Source organism: Erpetoichthys calabaricus, chromosome 10, assembly GCF_900747795.2.
Source record: "Erpetoichthys calabaricus chromosome 10, fErpCal1.3, whole genome shotgun sequence".
Classification (NCBI taxonomy): Eukaryota; Metazoa; Chordata; class Cladistia; order Polypteriformes; family Polypteridae; genus Erpetoichthys; species Erpetoichthys calabaricus.
Window position 1 is genome coordinate 49259528 of NC_041403.2, and position 25913 is coordinate 49285440.

General features: G+C 38.7%; 1 protein-coding gene across 1 annotated transcript in view; it reads left to right on the forward strand.

The window, feature by feature from the left end:
* Positions 1-25913, forward strand: part of slc25a24l (solute carrier family 25 member 24, like) — a 55216-nt gene that overhangs the window by 15929 nt on the left and 13374 nt on the right. Inside the window, exons 5-9 of the mRNA XM_051933020.1 lie at positions 2201-2359; positions 5098-5235; positions 14777-14884; positions 15180-15347; positions 22427-22565. Of these exons, the coding sequence (XP_051788980.1) occupies positions 2201-2359; positions 5098-5235; positions 14777-14884; positions 15180-15347; positions 22427-22565 (712 nt within the window). The remainder of the gene's footprint in view (positions 1-2200; positions 2360-5097; positions 5236-14776; positions 14885-15179; positions 15348-22426; positions 22566-25913) is intronic.

Below are 25913 nucleotides of genomic sequence, written 5' to 3' on the forward strand. Positions count from 1 at the left end.
TTTTATTTACTTTATTAAAGTGAGACATATCACGTGTTTGTTAAATATGCATATAACAGAGATAATAGAATGCAACTGCATGTGTTAGCAGAATACAGTTGCTTTTTAATGTAATTTTAAAGTATCGGGGCTAGTGGCTTGTGATGTACCTTGCATAGGCATGGAATTCCAACTTGGGTGATGTAGATAATTCAATTTTTGCACTCTTTTTAGTTGTTGATTGTGCAGGGTGTATGGTAAATTGTAGGTGAAATTTGTTAAAAATAATATTTCTGAAGTCTGCCCTGAAATGTGTCATTATTTAAGCTGTTGGCAGAAACGCTTTGCTAGAATTTCAATAAATTGTAATAAAATTTGTTTTGCTGTCCGGAATGGCTATCAAAAATACATTAGTTACAACAACCTCTCTCGAGGGGTACATTTCAAAAAACTTTTTTTTTCAGTATTTCAGGTTGTGAAATGTTTCTCTGTTTTATGATAGATAATTTTGAAAAATTGTCAATGCTTTTTGAAAGGGAAATTTTAAGAATTTATAGAGTGCACTCTTTTCAATATGTTTCAACAAAATTAAACTGAACTGTCCATGAAGAATAGGAGTATCACTTTTCAACAAATTTCATTTGCTGGGAGCAGAGTGGTTCTTTCAGATTTTATGTGAATACATCTAAAAATGCTGGTCAGGGCAAAATCCACAATTGGATATAGCAGTTTAAAACATAGGTGATTGCTAAGGAATGTTTGGTTAGAGCTTCACTGATGAAGACATTCAAGCTTGCTGATGTTTCATGTGGAACACTGCCTAAAGTGATGTCAACATAGACTTCAAGGAAGGACATCATTAACAAAGAACAGGTGTAGTTAAAAGTACATTTTCCTGGACTGTGATGCTAAGAAACCTACTGTATTATGAAGTACAACACTAAGTAGGCAAGTGCTTCCTAGTATGTTTGCTGAAAATTAGAATTGAGTATGACCCGTAAAGAGAAACTTTACAGATCTGGATTTTATGGTTGGTCTGCAATATCAGTCCTGGAAAAGTAAGTGTTTGTCCAAAGCCAATTATTTAATTACAAACCAATCCTTGCTAAAAACTGATCCAATTTATTTTAAGGATTGTTAGTATTGTTGTTGTGCCATTTCAGGTCATTCTTATATTTTAAATTGTTCCTTTCCAAAGTTAATATCAAAAATGATTTTGTAGCCCAAAGCAGATGTGTAATTCTTAATTCTTCAAATTTTCACTTCAGTTTCCTTCACAGTATCTTCTTAAACCAGATATTCTAATTCATGATGAATACACTAAAGTGTAAATGAAAACAAGTTAGTTGGAGAACTGTTGGTTTCTTTGTCATTTATATCTTATTGCTAACTAGCTAGGTTACTTGTTGAAGACAAACAATAGAATAAACTTTAAAATATTTGATATCTTTTGCCTTACACATAACCTCAGTGTCCTCAGTCCTACACCTTTTTTCATTTTCCTTGTGTGTCTTGGCTGACTCTTCATCTTTTAATCACATTCCTTTCATCATTATAGATTATCTCTCCAAAGTGCCACATATGCTATGCTTACTGTCTATGTACTCTAATTTTAGGACACTTCATCCTTAGCACTATTATCAGCATATAGTTTGTTTCATTCTCATGGCTACAATAGCATCCATATCCCCATTTAAATGAGATTTTAAGCAGCTAAATTTGTCCTGATTCACATAATAGTACTGTACAGTGTACTATTTTTTAAGTTCCAGCAGCCAGTGGACTGCCTTTCCACATCTCTGCCACTATCTCCCTTGGGTTTCTTGTAGATGATATATTTAGGAAACAGAGTATTCATCTGATTTTTAAATAATTTTAGTCCTTACTCTGAATTAAACATTGTTTTTTTTAAATGGTAGACTACCTTCTCAATTTTTAGTTTTACTTTACTAATTTATTTTAAATGCATTATTTAGTATTAGGTCCTTAAACTTTATGAAATTTAACATGTTACATGGTTAATATGCTCCTCCAAACCAATTTTATCTTTCCCAGTATTTTTTCCATCTGTTGTATTATTTCTAATAAATGTTAATTAACCCAAGAACTAAAGCTATGCAAGATTCTGGGCAATGTTACTTCAGAGGCTTTGAAAACTGTATTTCCAATTTTCTTTGTTTTCCATGTTCTCTTTTTATAGTTGCCATTTAACTTTGTCTAGGTGTTTGACGTTGGAGAAAGCTTGTCTATGCCAATGCAATTCTCTCAAAAGGAGATTGACTCAGGAGTTGCAACTCAACTAATCATCATAGGGGGGATTGCAGATGTGGTGTCTAGGACTGTGACAGCACCAATTGATAGACTGAAAACCCAGTTACAGGTATTTAAACTCTCAACCATAACCCTCATTTAATCTGGGTGTGTGTGTATACCAAAGAAAACAGTTTCTTGGTAACTGGCTAATTTTCTTAAGTGCTTCAAAGATTTCTTTTATGCTCTTTTCAGTTATGTATATTGAGGTGAAATATGTCCATATACTGGAAAAAGAGCAAAAATAACATAACCAGATAGAATTTAACATATTTAGCTTCAGCAGTATATCCTGCTTTTCCATTGTCTCGCTAAATCTGAACTTGATATTTCTAACTTTCAGTGAATTACCCGAGTCAAATATAAAAATGTCTAAACCTTCCAAAGAAGATCATATATAGACTGATATGCAAAGTAATACAAAATTAACAATATTTAAATAGTATTTTAACTCTGTCCTAAAAACATTCCTATGCATGCATCATGATTTTTTTGCTCGGTAGAATGGCAACTAAAAAGGGCAAATTTAAAATCTATAGCAACAAATGTAATGGCAAATTTTTGCACAAATTTCTGGCTTTAGAGAAAGTCTGCATTGTCCATGACATGCTCTTTGCCAATTTAATAGTTATGGTAATATAGTTACTTATAGTTACAGGAATATAGTTATAGTTATGGGAATATAGTTAGTTGTAGTTACTTGTGGGAAAAAAGCAGCTCTGTCTGCAATTGATATGGAAATGTTTTGGACTCTGAGAGGAATTAATGTGTCCAAGGAAGAAAATTGAGGCAGGAAAGACCAGGAGATGAATGTCACAGATGAAGTTACCAAAAATGTTGTCTAGCAACAGGCTGGGGTTGGTAATACCAGAATAAACAAAACAACTGGTCGTCTAACCAAAAATACAAAAAGCAAAATTTTACTTACTTACATACTTTATCTGCTCCAAATTATACCTTGCAGTGTTGGGGTCTTGAGCCACTGATTATATTTTTTCCTATCTTTTGCTAGGATCTTCATTTGTTCCATGAAAATCCCTCTCTTTCTGGCTCCTTCTTTGATGTTTTCTTCCAAAATGACTCTAGGTTTTCTCCCAGGTGTTTTTTTCCTTCACCCTTCATTTCAAACACCCTAATTGTGATAATTTGTTTCACTCCTCCTTATTATATGTCTGATGCACTCTGGGCCCCCTGGAGGTAGTAACAAAAGAGAGAATTAAAACAAAAGTAAGTGCCTTTATGAACAATGCTGCACATCCTCTCTCAGACCCAACAACACTGAGTACTTTCAGCCAACATTTTTTTCAGCAGAAGTGTGTCAAGAAACGCTTCTGGGGCTCCTTTATACCAACAGCAATATGTCTGTATAACACATCACTGTGACTGTAACTGCCAAGTCAAAAGTTTCCTTTTCTTTTCCATTGTTTTCTTTGTTCAAACCAAAGTGTGCATGCCTGTGTGTGTATGGGTGTGTGTGTGTGTGTGTGCGTGTGTGTGTGTGTTTCTATTTATATTCTTATTTATGTATTTATTAATTTAAAGAGCTTTGGTAAAAAGCCAAATTACCCCCTGGAGATAAATAAAGTGCTAAACTATCTATCTATCTATCTATCTATCTATCTATCTATCTATCTATCTATCTATCTATCTATCTATCTATCTATCTATCTATCTATCTATCTATCTATCTATCTATCTATCTATCTATCTATCTATCTATCTATCTATCTATCTATCTAAGTGGTTGCACTTCCAGTTCTTCTCAGATTCTTTCATTTCTTATCCTGTTTTGTTTTATCTACCATTCATCTTAAATAATTCATTTCAACTGCTGTTATTTTAGATCTTTATTTATCCATATTGCCCAAAATTCTGCAGCATATAATAAAGTTGGTACATATATGATTTAATATAGATATCATCTCCACCTTTACACTTAATTTTTTTTCCTATTAGGGTGTTATTAATTTGATACTAAACTTTATTTGCCTAGTTAATTCTGTTTCTAATTTCTTCATCTATCTTTTCATCTTAACTTACCATTACTTCCAGGTATTCATATATTGACATATTTTCCAGTTGTTTTCCATCTAGCTGTATACACACATTTTCCTTTTCTCTGCTGGTTCTTCCCTTGTTATTTTCATTACTTTACTTTTCACAATATTTATAATCATACCTTTTGCTCCTAGCTTGCTTTTCCATTTTATTAAGTTACATTGAAGCTGTTGCTCATTTATTGCAATTAATGTTATATATAATTTTTATATATAATTTCTTTTTGAAATAAAGCCAGTATAACTTTAGGGTCCTCAGTAGGTCATACAAAACTGGTAATAAGAAGAGAAAGGGGCATTTCCATACAGACAATGTCCTGGTGATGTTTATGAATTTTTCACATTTCAGTAATAAGAATTTTCAGTTGGCATCATGGTGTACTGTTGCCTCACAGCACCAAGTGACTGCTTTTGAAATTTAACTCATTGTTCTCTGTCTGCAGTTTACATATTCTTACTGGCTTTTCTTCAAGTGATTTCCTCCTATGTCTAAAGAAATTTGTGGTGGCTCAACTTACAAGCTTAAAATAGGTCAGGACAATTCAGTGCAAATGTGTGGGGTGTACAGTATGTGTGGCTTGAATTGAACTACAGTACATTGTAATGGATAAAAACTGATCAGAATTTAGATGGATGAGCATTTCGCTTGGATTTTATTAATAAAAAGGAATGTGTGTTTGATTTTTTGTAAAGCATTTCCATCACATATTTTATTCTAAATTTTAAAATTATCTTGGTTTGTGTTTTTCAGGTGGATGTTTCTAGGGGATTACTGTACAGGCTTCAACAGATGAGAGCAGGTGGTTTGAAGTCTCTCTGGCATGGAAATGCAGCAAGTGTTATGAAAGGCACACCACAGTCTGTATTACAATATTTAATATACAATAAGGTAGGCTCAGATTTCCAAATTACACGAATATCAGTAGGTTTTTTTTAGTTTTATATGAATGAAAAACTACAAAGAGAAATGAAATATAACTTTCATTTAATACAGCAATGCAGAGCAATAAATCACTATTTTATCACTGATTGTTCGGTTCTTCTTTTGCTTACTTCCATATGTCAGAAAGGAAAAATTCCACATTTTCATGATTTCTAAGGAGCTTACTTAGAAATTGCATAGTGACCCAAGCAAAGAAGACAGTTCTGATTTTCTTTCTACTTTTATGACCTAGAGGAAGAAAAAAAATCTCTTGTGGCAGCAGGAATTTGTTCCATCTAATATAACAATCAAAAGCTAAAGTACTGTAAGTCTATGAATTAATGTTTATTTAATTAGATTTGTAATATGTATTTGGTCTTTGAATATGGATTATTATAGATGTTTCTTGTTTGAGTTCAAGTTTAAATTGACCGCTGCATTTACAAAGTATGGTGAAATTCATACTTGAATTTCTAACAAACATGAAACACATTGTCATTTTCCAGAACCTTGATTATAAGCAGTTAACACATTTGTATAAAAGCTACAAAGTTGTTGGTGGCTCTGAAAAGTCTTGCTGATGCAGTTTTTTTAAACGAATAAATTAAAATACATTGTATAAAGTTATTGCCCTATTTCTGATTGTCATAGCATGCAGTACTCTTGTCATTGTTGCTGCTAGATACTTTCACATTGTTCCCTTGTAGTACTTGTCATTATAACTGCCACTGACATTTGTTTTAGTTAGTCCAGTTCTTTGTTAATTGACTGCCTGGCAAGTGCACACACACAAATCGACCACCTATATCATCAGTTGTTTATATAGCATGGACATATTTGGACATATTATTGACTGTTGTTAATGATGAGGCAAGAGCACAAAAAGGTTTGGGGTACCACCTCGTATACTGTCAACAAAAAGAAAAAAACTAAACAAGTTGCCGAATTTGCAGAGTACAAAAGAGTAATCTCTCAAGACTGAGTCTAACATTGGAGTGCTGGTAACTAGATGCAGGGCATTTATATTAGAGCTCAGACAGGAAGAGGCGGAACTAAAATGATGTCAGGCAGAGAAGTTAATGGGAGGATCTTCAAGAGGAACCGGAAGTGAGGTTTCAGCAAGTCTTCCTTTCTGAGTATCTGCAAATGAAGAAGAATAGGCTTTAGTACACTTTGCCAACCCCTCTCTGGATGCACCCCTTTGCTCAGTTAAGCCCTTTGACTGCCTCCCAATCGCACGTGTGACACTGTCCACTCAATAATTATGCACTTTGCTCAAAGTTCTGACTTTATTTTGGACTAAACAAAAATTTTGTTGAGATTAACATGAAATAGCTCCCTCCTTTCTGGTGTCCCAGTGATATCCAATGGTCGTATTCTCTATTTAAAGATTCTGGTGTTAGGATTTCGTACTGGGGCTTTATTTGCTTAAGAATGCCCTTTAGAAAACTGCGTTGTACCTCTTTATGCTCTTTTGAGTCTTCTTTGTATTTGTGAGATTTTTTTGGTGAATAAATCTTTAATTTATAAAGATCCTTTGTTTGCTCTTTATATATAAGCTTAAGGCTGACAGCGATCCTTCTCCTTGTGTGGCTTTTGTATATATTTTGAGACATTTAAGTTTATTTTGGAAGTTGTAATCCCTTTAGGGCCTGTAAAGCCTGAGCTGGATTTAAACCCATTGAGGTGAGGCCTTTTAATAGCAGACAATGAAGGCATGTCCTGGCCAATGAGAAGTCCAGTTCATGACAGGCTGCAAGTGATCCTGTTTTGAATTTGCTGACAGAATGTGTAGACTGGGGATACAGCTGAAAAAAGATCATTAGCTCTGCATAGAAAGAATCATGGAAGACAACCCTTAGTAAACCTTACATGTAGAAGTGATGTACAGACACACGTTGGATTAGGCTACCAGCACCAGTGATGATAGAATATCATCCAAATAAAGGCATAAAAAACACTCAAAAAGAATAATTAGCAACATATTATTTTTGACATATAGTACAACATGCAAAGGACAGTATAAGAGCTGCAACAACTATTCAACATTATCGATAATAATCGATTATTAAAAACATTGGCAACAATCAGTTTCATCGATTATTTCATTATGACATTGGGCTGAGTATGTTGTCCCACACAATTGCATCACTACTTCATTCAGTTGTGAACAAATTTGAAAAAAATGGCAGACGGTAAGATAGTAGCAGAAAATACAATACAACCTAAGAGTTCCAGAGTTTGGTAGAGCTTTACTCTAAATGCTGGGAAAAAAAGGTGTGTTCCAAAATGTGTAGGTCTGACCTCATATGGCACCACAGCACAACGGAGATGCACAAACATTTGAGTAGGAATCGTACCGTTACAGGCTCTGTGGAAAAGGAAGACTTGCTGTAATCCATGTAAGTTTAATGTTAACTTCAGCGTTATGTGATACAAGTACATAACGCATTGTTTGCTATGTTAGGCATAATGACATGACTTTTGGTTTGAAGTGAGGAATAATTTGAGTCATAGTCCAGTCCCCTATAATGCTAATAAAACACTAGCATACATGACAGAGTTTTTAGATAGGTGACTAAAAAATATGTGTCATTAGCCACTAGCTAGTAAACATTCAGATTTTCACTTGCCATATTTGTTTTTCTTTTCTTTTTTGATGCGGTCAGTCTTAGTACTGTGTATAGTACTGCTGTGAAGCCACCATAACCTGGACACACACAGGCAGGATACAGGTTCAACACAACACTCTGTTTATTTACAGCTTAACATGCACAAAACACCAGCACCGCAACACATCTATATACAGTCCCTTCCTTGCCGCCAGTCCATCAGCCTCCACTCCTCATCAGGCTTTGTCTTCTTCCTCCCGACTCTGGCCATTCAATGGAGTGAGGTGGCTCCTCTACTTCAGGTCCAGGGAGTGTTCCAGGTGGCTCATCAGTATTATTTGGAATCACTCCCAGGTGTGCTGGAGTCCTCTATGGGGCTCTGCAGCTCCCCCTGGTGGCCCCCATGGAACCCAACAGGGCTTCACCAAACTCCAGCTCCTGGCATGCACTGCGGAAATCCGCGGTGGCACAGCCGCCCAGGAGGGCTGCCCTCTAGTGTCCCAGGGGAGGTATTGCCTCACTAATGCCCTCTCCCCTGGTTCTTCCAGTCTGATGGTGTCCCGGCCAGGTAGTGGTCATGGCCGCCCATCACAGCTGCATTACAAGCTGGCATGAAAAAACTTAAGTGCCTGTCCGAACAGAAAACTTTTCTTCCCCAGTCTCATGTGCAAAGGAAATCAAAATCTCAGCGAAAGTGAATCCCACAGCATATCAAAGGTGACTGATAGACTTATCTCTCATTCTAAGTCAAAATATAGTAGTGGGTGGTAAAGCAGACTAGTTGGCTAGTGGACTTCAAATGCCTTTTAAAGGATCTGGAGGAAGATGCAATAATCTGCAAGTACTGCTAGAGCAAGCCTAGTTTAGCAGATTTTATGAAAACAGATTTTATGGCCAGACCACACAGTTTTAAAACGCGAAAATTGAACAGCATACTCCCAACTGCAAATGGCATGCAGCAGGCAGTGACAGTGTGTTGACTGCAACCAAGTGTGCCAAAGAATCTGCAGTGGTAAAAGGTTTTCCAAACACAAAAGGACAAAAGATGATGTAAAAAGATATGAACTTTCAGTTAAAATAAACTCAATATATTACTGACTTTCACACTAATGAAACGATTTGCTTTGCTACAAAAGGAAAACAGTCTGGACATTTACCTAACATATCACAACTAATTTCAAGCATTGCTGCAGACTTAAAAAAAAGTCATGATGGTGCAGCAGATTCATTTTGTGGTGTTGTGGTGGTCAGATATTTACATGATGCTTTGCCAGTAAACCTTTTTCAAAGAAACTGAAAGAATCTTAAATTACATGTTTAATTTCTAAACTGTGGGTTTAGTATGATACTGAATACATATGGAAATTGCAGATTTTGTTAATTTATTCAAAACAGTTGTGTTTTTAAGGAAATCTTGTCTGTTTGTGCTCATTGCACAACCAGAACTCCTAAGTGTTTTATTTCTATTTATTTTCAATGTATTATTCCATAAATGTTGTACAAAAACCTATATTTTGTTTAAAATATCTACAAGTAGTTCATTAAAAATGCATTTATGAATTTTTTATACAAATATGTTTATTTGGTAAAAAGTTCCATTTCATGCACTTTGTGTTTAATTGCAAATTATTTTTTACAAGCCAACTAATCAACAAAATAATCATCAGATTAATCGATTATCCAAATACAGTAATCATTAGTTGCAGCCCTAGACAGTATTAAAAGATATGTCAATATCAACATTGTTTTGTCTTGGTAGAGTTTGATATTAGTCTTCTTTCCCCTTTTGTTTTCTTTAATGTGTAGCTTTTATCAGAATGCCTCAAATCCCATAGAGTTACCTTTGTTTATAAGGTATTGTACTTTATAATTTCTACCCACCTTCATTTCTACATATTTAATCTCAGGCAATTGCATTGAGTAAAAGACAAGCAGGAGTTAAGTTACCACTTTAAATATTATATTATTGATAATATTCATAAAATAATAACAATAAGCAAAGTACATGTGAATATTGGCAACCATACAACCTAAAATATGCTGAGGTGTAGTTTCAGGTGGCACACAGACTTGTAGTTACATAAATGTCTTTAATTAAGTCATCATTTCTAGGCCACATGCTTTTCTCAATATGGCTGCTGTGCTGTGCTCTTGAGTGTGTTGTCCTTTTCATGGTAATGATCAGAGAGAGAGAGAGAGAGAAAGGGAATGGTAAAGCGACTGAAGTTATAAACTCTTTGTCCAAATCCTAAAGTCAATAGGGCGTTGTGGTACAGAAATGCTTGTGGTTCAAAACCAATCCCAAACAGTCATACTTTAGACCAAGAGAATTCTGGTGCAACACATCACCAAGTTACTGGCTTATTTTCACACCTGCCCCCAAAACCATTTGTTGAGTGAAGCTTGCCAGTTAGGTAGTTTGGTCTCCTTGCAGGGATTGGTTGAGAGTATGTCCTGCAGAGAATCACTTGCCAAACTGGTCTAAGGCACTCTCCTCCCAATCTGCAATATAATTTACTTTCTGAGTCAGTTCTAAAGACTCTGGGGGTTTGGTTAGACATGAAAGCATATTAATGATATAAAACACTAATACTACATTTGCTTTGTCTAAGTTACAAATAAAGTAATTATTTTATATATATATACATGTCCATCCATCCATCCATTATCCAACCTACAGGGTCACGGGGGTCTGCTGGAGCCAGTCCCAGCCAACACAGGGCACAAAGCAGAAAGCAAACCCTGGGCAGGGCGCCAGCCCACTGCAGATATATATATATATATATATATATATATATATATATATATATATATATATATATATATATATATATATATATATACTACCTCTACAAGGTACAGAAAATATCCAAGACTGAGTAAAATTGTGTGTCAGCATGCACCTTGCCATTATGCTGCATTCAGATTCTGCATTGATGGTGAAAAAAAATTACATCAAGCAGTACATCCAGAACAAGATGGAACATGCAGTTTAAACATTAGTATGGTGATATCTGCTAATCCAACAACTCTTGTAAAAGAGGCTGTCGAGCTATAGGTCTGAGGGGAAGACAAATTGTAAGTGGTTCAGCCCTGTTACTGATGACAAATATGCTTGCTATCGATCTTTTTGGTCACTCATGGCAGGATATCTGAACTGAAATAACACAGTGCAAGTGTTATCTATGCCCAAACAGCTGAAATTGCTTGATTCCTTATATCTCACTCAGACTTCCCCCAAAGCAGACTTGGTATGTTGTTTTATTTAATTAATTGTATGTTACCTACTGTATCCTACATCATAGACTACCTTAGCCTATATTATATTGTAACCAATAATAATTGCAAATTGATCATGCTAATTTTTCCATACATTAGGGCTAAAGGTTAAGATAGTTAGACTTACTTTGACACATTCTATGACAATGTGCAATTTAAAACATTTAAATAAATAACCCTATCAGATGTACATTTAGAAGTGCTTTTAAGTCCTTTGATACTTAATTCATACATATTTTCAGTCAAACTAATGATTCCTCCTCTCCAGGTAACAGCTGCATAATTAACTCGTACTGTATATATCACACAGATAAGCACAAGCTGAGCTATAACAGTGCTGATTGTGCACAAAAGCTTAACCATGATTTTATTATTCTGTTTTTTTAATAATCAAGTGTTTATTTAATTTATTTTAGTGGGTATATTGTCTTGCAACACAGCAGTTCAACCCATATGTATTGGTTTTCCTAAATATTATAACAACCCCTGGGCGATGGAGTTGGGGATGTTTGGTGCTACAACTGTTGTAGTTGGGTGTTGTTTCTATTACACAAAACTGCTTAAAAAACTAAATGGAAAAATGTAATATACACAGGGAAGTGATTATTAAAACTGTTTTGTATTAGAACTTAATCATTGAGTTATTTCTGCTTTATAGAAAAATATGAATATGTTTGAAGGAAATACAATAAATTGAAATTAGTATCAAGTCAATGTCAATTGAAAATTGTAACCACAATTTGATTTAATTGAACAACAGCCCTAATTTTTATGCATTTTTATTTTATGTTTTTACGTTACATTATACAAACTGTGATTGTGAGGGTCAAAAGCCCAGGGATGTGGCAAACAGCATCTTTAACTAAGAAATATTTAACACCACAACCAACCAAAAAATGGTACTTTCTAGGAGAATCTTACATGCATTTTGCCTCTTGGTCCTGTAATGGCTGCTGTGATATAGGGGTTTTCACTTTTGGTTGGATATATCATCTCTCTTATTATCATTATTTTAAAATATTTTATATTTTATGTATTCTTTTTATTATTATGTATATATATTTTTATAATATTTTTAATGGATTCTGTGAGGGCATGCAGTTGCTATGGCAGGATCTTTAGTGCACTCTGTCCTCAGCCAAATCAGAGGGCTACTTGAGACTGCACTTACACACACATGAGCAAAGGTATGGTCATAACGCTGCCCTACCAACCCAGAAACAGGGTACTGGAGCCAGGCACAAAGAAAATTTCACATAACTCAAAAAATATTTTCCTAGAAATGTTACTCTATTGAGCATTTCATGGAAGATTATAAAAATGTGATTATAACCACCAGATTAAGTCTGGTATAAACTTTTTAATAAATGATTTAAATTATTGAGCCAGGTTTACTTATTTAATTGTTGCACAACACCGGCCCCTGCTAAGATGCCATTGAACACAATCACAAAACAAACTGTAAAAAAGAAACACCATGTAATATATACAAAAATACTGTATATGAACTGTACTTTATATATATATATATATATATATATATATATATATATATATATATATGGCGGCACGGTGGCGCAGTGGGTAGCGCTGCTGCCTCGCAGTTGGGAGATCTCGGGACCTGGGTTCGTTTCCCGGGTCCTCCCTGCGTGGAGTTTGCATGTTCTCCCCATGTCTGCGTGGGTTTCCTCCGGGCGCTCCGGTTTCTTCCCACAGTCCAAAGACATGCAGGTTAGGTGGATTGGCGATTCTAAATTGTCCCTAGTGTGTGCTTGGTGTGTGGGTGTGTTTGTGTGTGTGCTGCGGTGGGTTGGCACCCTGCCTGGGATTGGTTCCTGCCTTGTGCCCTGTGTTGGCTGGGATTGGCTCCAGCAGACCCCCGTGACCCTGTGTTCGGATTCAGCGGGTTGGAAAATGGATGGATGGGTGGATATATATATATATATATATATATATATATATATATATATATATATATATATATATATATATATATATATATATATATATATATAGTGACGTGTGAGTTGCTGCCTTGCACCCAAAAGAAGAGGCTGAGTCTAAGGACCTCAGGAAAACCAGTTTTATTCAACTCGAAACAAGAAGAGCAAGGTTATTTATTACAGTGGGAGCTACCACTCTACTACACACAGACACAGCAAACGGGCAGAGTTGGGGTGAGGACAGTGGCTAAATTATAATGTTTTTGGCATCACTCATCAGGCGACATTAGCACTGCTCGTGGAGGCAGTGGTTTTGCAGTTGCCTCTGTGACGCTCCGAACCTGCGAGGCGCTGTGAACCTGCGGTTGCCTTGACGACAGACAAGCAGACCTTGACAGACACGCCAATAGTGTTTTGGCGTGTTGCCCCCTTGGGGAGGGTCTCAAAAAGGTTCAAAACTCTCACTGGAACCGAAGGTCTGTGATACGGTTTGGAATCGAAAGTCTGTGATATGGTTTGTCTGTGGTACAGTTTGCATATTTGTAGGTAGAGATCCACAAAGGAAGAAAATAAGCCATGTACCTTAAAATAGTTTTTCATTCCTAATCTTTCAACAACCTACCAGATGTCATCTTCAAAGGAAAATGATTAGATATACAGGAATCAAAGGCAATATATACCGTAGCAGGTAAAGTGTGGGTATGGATAACGATTGGTGGCAATTCTCCAAGGAGCAAACAACACAAAACCCCAACCGGGTGGCAATCGGCAACAATTCTCCAATGAGATCCCACCCCCACAGCATTTACAGCAACATCAGCGATTCTCCAGGTGATGATGATCAGCAACAATTCCACATGGGGGATGGATCCCTTGGACAATGCAAAAAAGGCAAAACTGGGGAAAAATGTTTAAGAACCACTGGGCTAAAGTGATCCAACCTCAAGAGAGTAAATATAATTTTCTTGCTTATATTGTAGCAACAGGCAATGAGCAATATTTAGAAAAAAATGTTCTGTTACAGACTTAAAAGTTTATCTTACTAATTTAGACTTTGTGCTAAAGCAATGGTAATACATTTTTCTATGTTGTGACAGAGGGGTGAGAGAGTTAGAGGGCTCCAAACTGTTTTTTTTTTTTTTTTACCTAGGGCTCCTAGAGTACCTAGAATTACATCTGGTGCTGGACGGAAATACACTTTAAAGTGCATGCAGGTTAACTCTCTATATCACATAAAGCCCAGAGGGCAATGGGGCTTGCACCCACTGCATTGGTATTACAAGTGTCAATTCCTTTCAGTAGAATAACCTGTCCTGTTTCCAATGTCTTTTTAAGGACCTACTGTATGCATAACAGATAAACAGATATTTGGCTGAGCACCTTAGCCTGATGAAAAACACAGACAGATGACATAAAAAAGAATATTTGCTCTAATTCAAAAAGAAACACTTTAAGGTGTCATGGACAAAAATCTGGATAACCCCTGATATCAAGTCAAATAGAAAGGGCAGCCAGGCAAAGCTCCTTCAAGAAAAGGAAGTATGGTAGAAAAAGCACATCCCACTTCACTAACTTCTAAAACGTATTACCTAAAGACACATTATGTAATGCAGGGCTCAATGTTATGCTGATGAATTTTGTAATCTGTATTTTTTTATTGGCTTCTTATTGTAGGTAAAACATATTGGCCATGTGACAGATGACCAAATGAGTATTTCTCATAGATTTGCACTTGGCTGTGTCTCAGGTGCTGCTGCTCATACAGTATTTTTTCCTGTAGAGGTAAGTAACAGTTAAAGGAAAAATACTAAATACATCCATGGCAAACTTTTTTTCTTAGCCTTTACATCCAGTCTAACTAGGAACTTTGTTTTACTGTTAAGTTTCTTAAATATCTTTCTTTGACAAAGAAATATCAGTCCTTAAAACTTCAATTCATATGTTATAGTTGTATATAATTTTTACAATTATTTTATCATTTAATTTAATTCTGTGATGCATGTTTTAATGAACATCCTGTATTTGTGTTTCACCACATTTGTAATAATTTGTATTTTTCTCTATTTTGTATCATTAGGTTTTAAAAGTCAGGTTAAATCTCCAGGAGTCTGGCACATACACAGGACTCACTGGGTGCATAAAGAGTGTTTTTAAAAATGAATCATGGCGGTCCTTCTACAGAGGTTTCAGACCTAGTATTATGTGCATGGTACCATATGCTGGCATGGAGTGTGCTATTAATGAGGTTGGTGTTCATGTTCATTCTTATTAATTAGTGTGCATAGACTAACATAGTTGCACCTCTTACTCTACCCAGCATCTAAAAAAATCAATGAAGAACTTAATGAGATGTAAGGAATGTCTTTTTTTCTGTAGTCATTGATGTCCAGTAGCGGAAGCCTATGTTGCTGTTTGGTTTTCACATCAACAGATGTACTGTATCTATCAGTAGTCTATTTGTGGAGTCAATTAAATGTAAATCAGTTTACATTCTGAGAAATTCTGAGAGCAGCATATCGGACACTCTGGACCCCTGCAGTATGACTACATTATTCCCTCTCCCATCTGGAGAACAAAGACTCCTACATCAGGATGCTCTTTGTTGACTACAGCTCCGCCTTTAACACAGTTATCCCCTATAAACTCACCCATAAACTGTCTGTACTTGGCCTGCACCCCACCCTCTGTGACTGGCTCCTAGACTTTCTGACTGGCAGGCCCCAGTCTGTTAGGATTGGTAATAGGATTTCAGCCACCATTATCACAAACACAGGCACCCCACAGGGATGCATCCTCAGCCCCAACCTCAACACCCTGTTCACCCACGACTGTGTCGCCTCCCACAAAGATAACATCATCAAAGCAACTCTCAAAAGATCTGAAAACAAACATTGTTCAGTATCATGGTTTAGGGGAAGGCTACAAAAAGCTATCTCAGAGGTTTAAACTGTCAGTTTCAACTGTAAGGAATGCAATCAGGAAATGGAAGGCCACATGCACAGTTGCTGTTAAACCCAGCAGGTCTGGCAGGCCAAGAAAAATACAGGAGCGGCATATGCACAGGATTGTGATAATGGTTACAGACAACCCACAGATCACCTCCAAAGACCTGCAAGAACATCTTGCTGCAGATGGTGTATCTGTACATTGTTCTACAATTCAGCACAATTTGCACAAAGAACAGCTGTATGGCAGTGTGATGAGAAAGAAGCCCTTTCTGCACTCACGCCACAAAGCAGAATCTCTTGTTATATGCAAATGCTCATTTAGAGAAGCCAGATTCATTTTGGAACAAAGTGCTTTGGACCGATGAGACAAAAATTGAGTTATTTGGTCATAACAAAAAGCACTTTACATGGCAGAAGAAGAACACCGCATTCCAAGAAAATCACCTACTACCTACTGTCAAATTTGATCGAGGTTCCATTATGCTGTGGGACTGTCGAGGGTCGGATGAATTCAACCCAATATCAACAAATTCTTCAGGATAATGTTCAAGCATCAGTCACAAAGTTGAACTTACGCAGGGGTTGGATATTCCAAGAAGACAATGACCCAAAACACCATTCGAAATCTACAAAGGCATTCATGAAGAGGGAGAAGTACAAAGTTCTGGAATGGCCGTCACAGTCCCCTGACCTGAATATCATCGAAAATCTATGGGATGATTTGAAGCAGGCTGTCCATGCTCGGCAGCCATCAAATTTAACTATACTGGAGAGATTTTGTATGGAAGATTGATCAAAAATACCTCCATCCAGAATCCAGACACTCATCATAGGCTATAGGAGGCATCTAGAGGCTGTTGTATTTACAAAAGGAGGCTCAATTAAGTATTGATGTAATATCTCTGTTGGGGTGCCCAAATTTATGCATCTGTCTAATTTTCTTATGATGCATATTGCATATTTTCTGTTAATCCAATAAACTTAATGTCACTGCTGAAATACTACTGTTTCCATAAGTCATGTCATATCTTAAAAGGAAGTTTCTACTTTGAAAGCTCAGCCAATGATAAACAAAAATCCATAGAATTAAGAGGGGTTCCCAAACTTTTTCACATGACTGTATAATATAAGGAAATGAAAAATTTAAATTTGACATAATTAACATACAGATCCCTGGTCAAAACTGATGAAATATTGCATTGTCACCGGAGATCAGCATGTATGCAAAGTTTGAAAGATAGGTTCAGAGGGTAAAAACTGATCGCAAAATTTGACCCAGACAAACAGAGAGGGCAAGTGGAATAAAACTGTGTAATAATAATAATAATAATAATAATAATGAGGCGTTCAAAACTGTATGGGAACTGAAACTTCCATGTTTCATTCATTACTAAGGGTGTGCCTTACCTCACTGCAAAAAAAAAAATGACTGGATTCCTATTTGGGTTTGGTTTCTGAAAGGATGACCAAAGCTCCTCTGTTAGATTCTCACCCACTTCAGCCCTGAATTAGTCTACACAAGCCAAGGAACAGATTTATGGACTGCTAAAATGTTGCTACAATAGCTTTTTTAAAAAAAAAAGCTAATAAAAGCATGAATGAATTCATGATTGTAGACTGTAACTTACTGATTGATTTATCTGATGAATGACTAATTGTTTTGGGATGTTAAAAAATGTCCAGGAAAGACACTTTACCTCTAAGGTTCTTTTCATATTGGTGGACAAGTTAGTACTGGAAATGTCTAAATTGTTAGCCTTGATTTACATCTACAACCATTGACATCCACTCATCACTCATATCTCAAGCACACAAATCAAATCAAGCAATATGGCCAAAGATGGTGTCTTTAGCTTCAAAACAGAGCAAGCAAGAATACTTTTACAGGGGCCAAGGGATCACTACCCCTGAGCACTTCCCCTGAAAGGGCTGCACAAATTAAAAAGTGAAAAAGAGGCTTGCATCCTGGGGTTCAAAACCTTAGCAGGGGTTAGAAACTGGCTACTTTGTTACCCCTGAAAGAGCTGCAAAATTGTAACAGAACGAGCATGGCTTGCACCTTAACAAGCATAAGAGACATGCTCCAACAAGGCCAGATTGCTATCTTTGAAAGAGCCAAACAAATGACAGATCACTCGAACTAACACACAGGGGGCAGACGATATCAATAAACAAGGCAAGTGTCAGTGAGGAAATGTTCAAACTTTAATTTAATAATTTCTAATATTCATTTGCAGAGAAACCAGGCATTAAATACTAGAAATGAAAAGTAGAAAAAAACATGCACCCTGAACAATTAAATCAGAGAAAGAAACAGCAAGCTTTTCCTCAGTGTAACAAGGAGAGAGTGATGTCTGCATCCATTCTTCTTAATTCAGCTAAGGTGTTCTTTAAAGTGATGTGCCATAATGAAGCAGGCTTGGTCCACTTGCATTTTCATTTTGTAGCTGGGGCTATTCTTTCCTCCTTTGATAGCACATTGTTTTGAATGGTCATCCTAACTCATCTTTCCGTAGTAGGCACAAGTTCTCATGTTAAAAACCTGTGTTATTCCCCCATTTTGAAAGCGGGCATAAACAAACTGAAGATAATAAAAATATATTTTAACACAGAAGTGAATTTAGCCATGCAAATAGACAGTCTACCATAGAGAACTCTGGGAGATAGATAGATAGATAGATAGATAGATAGATAGATAGATAGATAGATAGATAGATAGATAGATAGATAGATAGATAGATAGATAGATAGATAGATAGATAGATAGATAGATAGATAGATAGATAGATAGATAGATAGATAGATAGATAGATAGATAGATAGATAGATACTGTATTAATCCCAAGGGGAAATTCATATATTCCAGCAGCAGCATACTGATACAAAAAACAATATTAAATTAAAGATTCATATGTGCACTTGGCACCAAGACACCATAGGCCTCAGTTCGATGATCGACTTTGTGGTCGTGTCGTCGGACCTGCAGCCGCATGTCTTGGACACTCGGGTGAAGAGAGGTGTGGAGCTGTCAACTGATCACCACCTGGTGGTGAGTAGGCTTCGATGGTGGGGGAGGATGCCGGTCAGGCCTGGTAGGCCCAAACGTGTTGTGAGGGTCTGCTGGGAATGTCTGGCAGAGTCCCCTGTCAGAAGTAGCTTCAACTCCCACCTCCGGCAGAACTTCGACCACATCCCGAGGGAGGTGGGGGACATTGAGTCCGAATGGGCCATGTTCCGTGCCTTTATTGTTGAGGCGGCTGACCGGAGCTGTGGCCGTAAGGTGGTCAGTGCCTGTCTTGGCGGTAATCCCCGAAACCGTTGGTGGACACCGGCGGTGAAAGATGCCGTCAAGCTGAAGAAGGAATCCTACAGGACCTTTTTGTCCTGTGGGACTCTGGAGGCAGCTGATAGGTACCGGCAGGCCAAGCGGAATGCGGCTTTGGTGGTTGCTGAGGCAAAAACTTGGGCATGGGAGGAGTTTGGGGAGGCCATGGAGAACGACTTTCGGACGGCTTCGAGGAGATTCTGGTCCACCATCCGGCGTCTCAAGAGGGTAAAGCAGTGCAGTGTCAACACTGTATATGGTGGGGATGGTGCACTGCTGACCTCGACTCGGGACGTTGTGGGTCGGTGGGGGGAGTACTTTGAAGACCTCCTCAATCCCAATAACATGCCTTCCAATGAGGAAGCAGAGCCTGGGGACTCGGAGGTGGGCTCCCCCATCTCTGGGACTGAGGTCACCGAGGTGGTCAAAAAACTCCTTGGTGGCAGGGCCCCGGGGGTGGATGAGATACGCCCGGACTTCCTCAAGGCTCTGGATGTTGTAGGACTGTCTTGGTTGACACACCTCTGCAACATCACATGGACATCAGGGACAGTGCCTCTGGATTGGCAGATCGGGGTGGTGGTCCCCCTCTTTAAGAAGGGGGACCGGAAGGTGTGTTCCAACTACAGAGGGATCACTCTCCTCAGCCTACCTGGAAAAGTCTATTCGGGGGTCCTGGAGAGGAGGGTCCGTCAGATAGTCGAACCTCAGATTCAAGAGGAACAGTGTGGTTTTCGTCCTGGTCATGGAACAGTGGACCAGCTCTACACCCTTAGCAGGGTCCTGGAGGGTGCATGGGAGTTTGCCCAACCAGTCTACTTGTGTTTTGTGGACTTGGAAAAGGCGTTCGACCGTGTCCCTCGGGGAATCCTGTGGGGGGTACTCCGAGAGTATGGGGTACCGGACCCCCTGATAAGGGCTGTTCGGTCCCTGTACGATCGGTGTCAGAGCTTGGTCCACATTGCCGGCAGTAAGTCAAACCCATTTCCAGTGAAATGGCCTTTGTCACCGATTCTGTTCATAACTTTTATGGACAGAATTTCTAGGGGCAGCCTGGGTGTTGAGGGGGTCCGATTTGGTGGACTCGGGATTGGGTCACTGCTTTTTGCAGATGATGTTGTCCTGTTTGCTTCATCAGGCCATGATCTTCAGCTCTCTCTGGATCGGTTCGCAGCTGAGTGTGAAGCGGCTGGGATGGGAATCAGCACCTCCAAATCCGAGACCATGGTCCTCAGCTGAAAAAGGGTGGAGTGCCCTCTCAGGGTTGGGAGCGAGATCCTGCCCCAAATGGAGGAGTTCAAGTATCTCAGGGTCTTGTTGACGAGTGAGGGAAGAATGGAGCGTGAGATCGACAAGCGGATCAGTGGGGCATCCTGCGTGATGCAGGCTCTGCATTGGTCTGTCGTGGTGAAAAAGGAGCCGAGCCGCAAGGCAAAGCTCTCAATTTACCAGTTGATTTACATTCCTACCCTCACCTATGGTCATGAGCTATGGGTAGTGACCAAAAGAACGAGATCGCGAATACAAGCGGCTGAAATGAGTTTCCTCCATAGGGTGTCTGGGCTTTCCCTTAAAGATAGGGTGAGAAGCTCAGTCATCCGGGAGGGACTCAGAGTAGAGCTGCTGCTCCTCCACATCGAGAGGAGTCAGATGAGGTGGCTCGGGCATCTGATCAGGATGCCTCCTGGACACCTCCCTGGTGAGGTGTTCCGGGCACGTCTAACTTGGAGGAGGCCCCGGGGAAGACCCAGGACACGCAGGAGGGACTATGTCTCTCGGCTGGCCTGGGAACGCCTTGGGATTCTCCCGGAAGAGCTAGAAGAAGTGGCTGGGGAGAGGGAAGTCTGGGCATCTCTGCTCAAGCAGCTGCCCCGCGACCCGATCTCGCATAAGCGGAAGAGGATGGATGGATGGATGGATGAATTGATAAACACACATTTCTCATTAACAAAGATGGCTGATCAACAATCTTCCACTCACTCAGCCTCTACTCTCTCCACCTTGATTATGTTGACTTTATACTTCTAAAAGAGTTCAGAAGTATTCACATTAAAGCCTTTTAAGATATAGCTTTAACTATTTCAATCTTCCGTACATATTATGAAAGAATATCTGAATTTTGTTATGTAATTAAAGAGTTATATAATTTTGACATGCCTTTGGTCTTATAAGGCACTACATGTATACAAAGTATGCTGTAGTGTATACAACTATATTTGAATTTGAAACATTTATTGTCAATATACCATGTATAACAAAATTACAGAGCAACTACCCCTTCAGTTGCAATGAGAAACAATCAGTAATTTACACAGTTACTATAAAAGTATTATACATCGGAGTGGATGTGTAGAGAAAGAGAAAAAAGAGAGAGGGACAGACACAGAGACAGATGGTGAGTGAATATTGAGATTCAATGTTGTTATGGCTCTGGGAAAGAAACTGTACCTGAGTCTGCTCATCCTTGATTTGATAGACCTATAGTGCCTACCAGAGGGCAACAGGTCAAACAGGTGAAAACCAGGATGTGAGGGAAACAAAAATGTGAGGGGTCCTTCAAAATATTTTTTGCCCTGCCAAGGCAACGTGAAGTGTACAAGTCTTGTAGGGAGGGCAGGCAGCAGTCAAAAATCTTCTGAGCTGCATTGATAACATGCTGAAGCCTTCTCCCATCTGCTGCAGTGCAGCTTCTGTACCACACTGAGATACAGTATGTCAGCATGCTCTCTATGTAGGAGTGGTAAAACTGCACTAGTGGCTATTGACCCAGATTATTCTTCCTAAGTAGTCTCAGGAAGTGACTGCTTTAGTGTTTGCAGTCCAAGACAGGTTAGCATAGATGATGGTACCCAAGAATTTGGAAGCTGGGACCCTCTCCACACAATCACTGTTAATGTAGAGGGGGGCCAAGTCTATGATATTTTTCCTGAAATCAAAGATGAATCCCTTTCTTTTTATGGTGTTCAGTGTCAGGTTATTTGCTGAGCTCCAGGTATATTTATTCAAATATATATATTATACCCAGATATATTTATTTTTAATTTTCCACAGACACTTGTATCCTGGGCAAAAAGAAGACACTCAAAACCAAGCTTCTCTATGCAGTTTTTCTACAGTTTTGCTTCATTTGCCTGTGGCCAAATAGCATGCTATCCTTTGGCACTGACCAGAACGCAACTGCAGGCTCAAGGTAAAGTATTCATTATAATCAGTTTTCATTATTTATTGTCATGACAGCAAAAGAAGATCTGCTAATAGCGTACACATACCGATCTTTCAGTTTATTTACCAGTAATTGTGTACTGCCATACAACATGCATTTGTGTTTTCATTTGTATAAATGTTCTTTAAAATATTTACTAACACTCCTCACTTGAACATAATAATATGCAACTGGAAGCCTCTGCTTTTATCCAACCGTTGGGGTTGTCTGGTCTGTCCACCTTTACGCTTTGGAGTCCTCAGAGTAACTACTTTTGGCACATAATTTAACAGTTACAGTTTATATATATATATATATATATACTCTATATACAGTATAGAAAATCCTAAGCCTAAAAGTGCAATGATTTTGTGCAATGATTTTATGTCACTTTTGTTGTTACGCTTTAAATGGGGCTTATTTTAAAACCTACATATATATGTTTGCTATCATTCTTTTCAGTATTTATCGAACTTTAATATGAAGTTGTTAGATTTTCAGATTCTTATTCTATTTGTAAATTATATACTAAAAAATATCAAGAACTCACATCCCGCGAGACGAGACTTTGTGCCAAGAGATTTAACCATGCCCGGGGCCGGAAATAAAAAACAAAGAGTAGGACAGCTGCTGTACAAGCTTTAAAATGTTCGAAGCACCGTGCGAGATGCAGATCACGTAACACGGCAGCAGCAGCAAGCCAGCTACTGACTGAGCAAAGAGGAGGTAAAAAAAAAAAAAAACAACTGTATTTGTTTCCCATTGTATCACCGTTTAAGAGGGGGTTCCGTAGGAGGAGCGACCGTGTCTCCTTGGGGAGCATTCAACCCCCCTCTTCACAACGTGAGCAGCAGATATGCAAAGTGGCTGGTGTGACGGGCAGGCTGAGGGGGATGGTGAGCAAAGCAAGCAGGTAGGATCCCCCTAGTATATATATATATACAGTATATATATTGTAGCGATCCAGGTAAATAATAACAGGAGCAATTGCAGCTGTCAGGGCCTCTTTGGTTTTATTTTGGTTGACTTTGTCCTATACAAAAATGGAGCAATATCATTGACTCTGGGAATCCTCTAACCCCCCCAGCACACCTCCGACACACCACAAATCAAAAAAACCTCCCCTCCGAGGTGTGTCCGCCCCTTACAATTAGAAATCTCCTCTTCCAGTCCTCCCTTTCCCACAGACAAGGTTAGAAAGCAGTGCCTGCATGTTACAATATATATATATATATATATATTCCTCCCACAGTCCAAAGACATGCAGGTTAGGTGGATTGGTGATTCTAAATTAGCCCTAGTGTGTGCTTGGTGTGTGGGTGTGTTTGTGTGTGTCCTGCGGTGGGTTGGCACCCTGCCCAGGATTGGTTCCCTGCCTTGTGCCCTGTGTTGGCTGGGATTGGCTCCAGCAGACCCCCGTGACCCTGTGTTCGGATTCAGCGGGTTGGAAAATGGATGGATGGATGGATATATATATATATATATATATATATATATATATATATATATATATATATATATGTATATTTTTTTTTTTTTTCATGTGGCCTTTGTGTCTTCTCTGGTATTTATGCGTATGGCAAGCTGAATTAACATTAATATTTACAAATCAAGATATCTCTCTATTATAAAAAAAAAATCTTGGAAGGCTTGGAAGGAGACGATACGTGATTTCCTCGAAGACACTTTAATGTCTCACGAGACAAGGCAGTGAGACAAAAGGACAGCTTCTGTACAGGCTTTTAAATGATCGACGCACAGCGCGACAAGCAAAACACGCAGCTTGGCAGCAGCAGCAGCAAGCCAGCAGCTGATCCGACCTCATCTCATCTCCTTAGCGTGCGTTCAGCCCCCTCTACACAACACTAGTGGCAAAGATACGAAGAGGCTGGCACGTAGTGTTCCCTGGATGGAGGTGGTGAAGCAAAGTGAGCAGGGGGCAACGCCCCCCTAGTCTTAAAAAGAATTACAAATGTCTGAAAATACATTTGTTCCAAGATATTTAAAATGCATGTTAAGATATTTCAAATATATTTCAAGTTAAATACAGTTCAGTATATCTTGAAGTAAAAAAGTTTGTGTACAACTAGAAAGTTCAAATACAGAACATTTCAAGACTTGTTAAAGTAACTCTGTAAGCATTTTGAGATATCTGCAATGCATTTCAAGATATGTGAAAATGACTTTCTGTAAAATTGCATATGTTTTCAGTGATACTTTGTCTATTTTAAGACATCTTGAAATAAATGAGATATTTCAAAATGAGCAGGAAGTTATTTTGAGATATCTTCAAATGTACTTCAGATATCTGAAAATGGACATTAAGCTATTGTGAGGAACAGCATGCTGGGACCAGTGTCCCAGTGGGAGTTGGGTTGGAATCCTTACCAGGCTGGGACACCTATAACATGGAAGGACAAGGGAAAGCAATAATTCCTGCTTATTGTCCACCCCACCATACGGTAGATGGCGGCAGCTCTGCATACCAGTACCTGTTCAGACACCCACAGTGAATGCCAGGGCAGGTAGTCCAGTAGCACAGCCCTGCTGGGGTCTGTAGGTGCCAATAGGAGGTATTGCAGGGAGTTAAACTCCCTACTATGTGCGGCTTCTGTATGGTCCAGAAATGCTTCCAACGGGTGAAGCCCTGGAACCAGAAGTATTCCTGGGTCATTCATAACAGGGACTGCATTGCTTACTGGGATGAGTAGTATTGTGGAGAGAGAGATAGAAAGAGAGAGAGAGAGGAAGAGAGAGAGAGAGAGACACCAAGGCTGATCAGTCCTGTATGCAATCGCCTGGAGTCACTCCCCTCTGAGATCTTACTATCCTTTACGGGGCCTCCACCAGAAGTTAATGCAGTGTTCAACTCAAGGATTGTCAACAGAAACACATTCAGTTCTTGCCGACAACCAACAGAAAAGTCAGAGTAGCTGATTTACCTGGAGAAGTGTGCAGAGTTACTGGAGCCAGTGTGAAAGCTTTAGTCAGTCCTCAGCATTATAGAAACAGCCTCAGCATTATAGAAACAGCCTCAGCATTATAGAAACTGTCCTCAGCATTATAGAAACAGAAACAATATAGAAACAGGAGATTGAAAACTTGGCAAGAGCCCTTCTCGGCGCAGTTCACCAGGACCATCTGCATTTAGGTACAAAGGCAGTACCAGGAATCAATTTGGCTATACAAGTGAGTGACCTCTGTATAGTACATCATAAGAGAACATCATGTGAAATGATCCCTGACAATTGTGATGGGTATTGAGTAACACTTGCTCCAACAATTATGATACATGTGTTAGAAAAGTTTCCTCTGCATGAACCGCAGGTCCTGGAG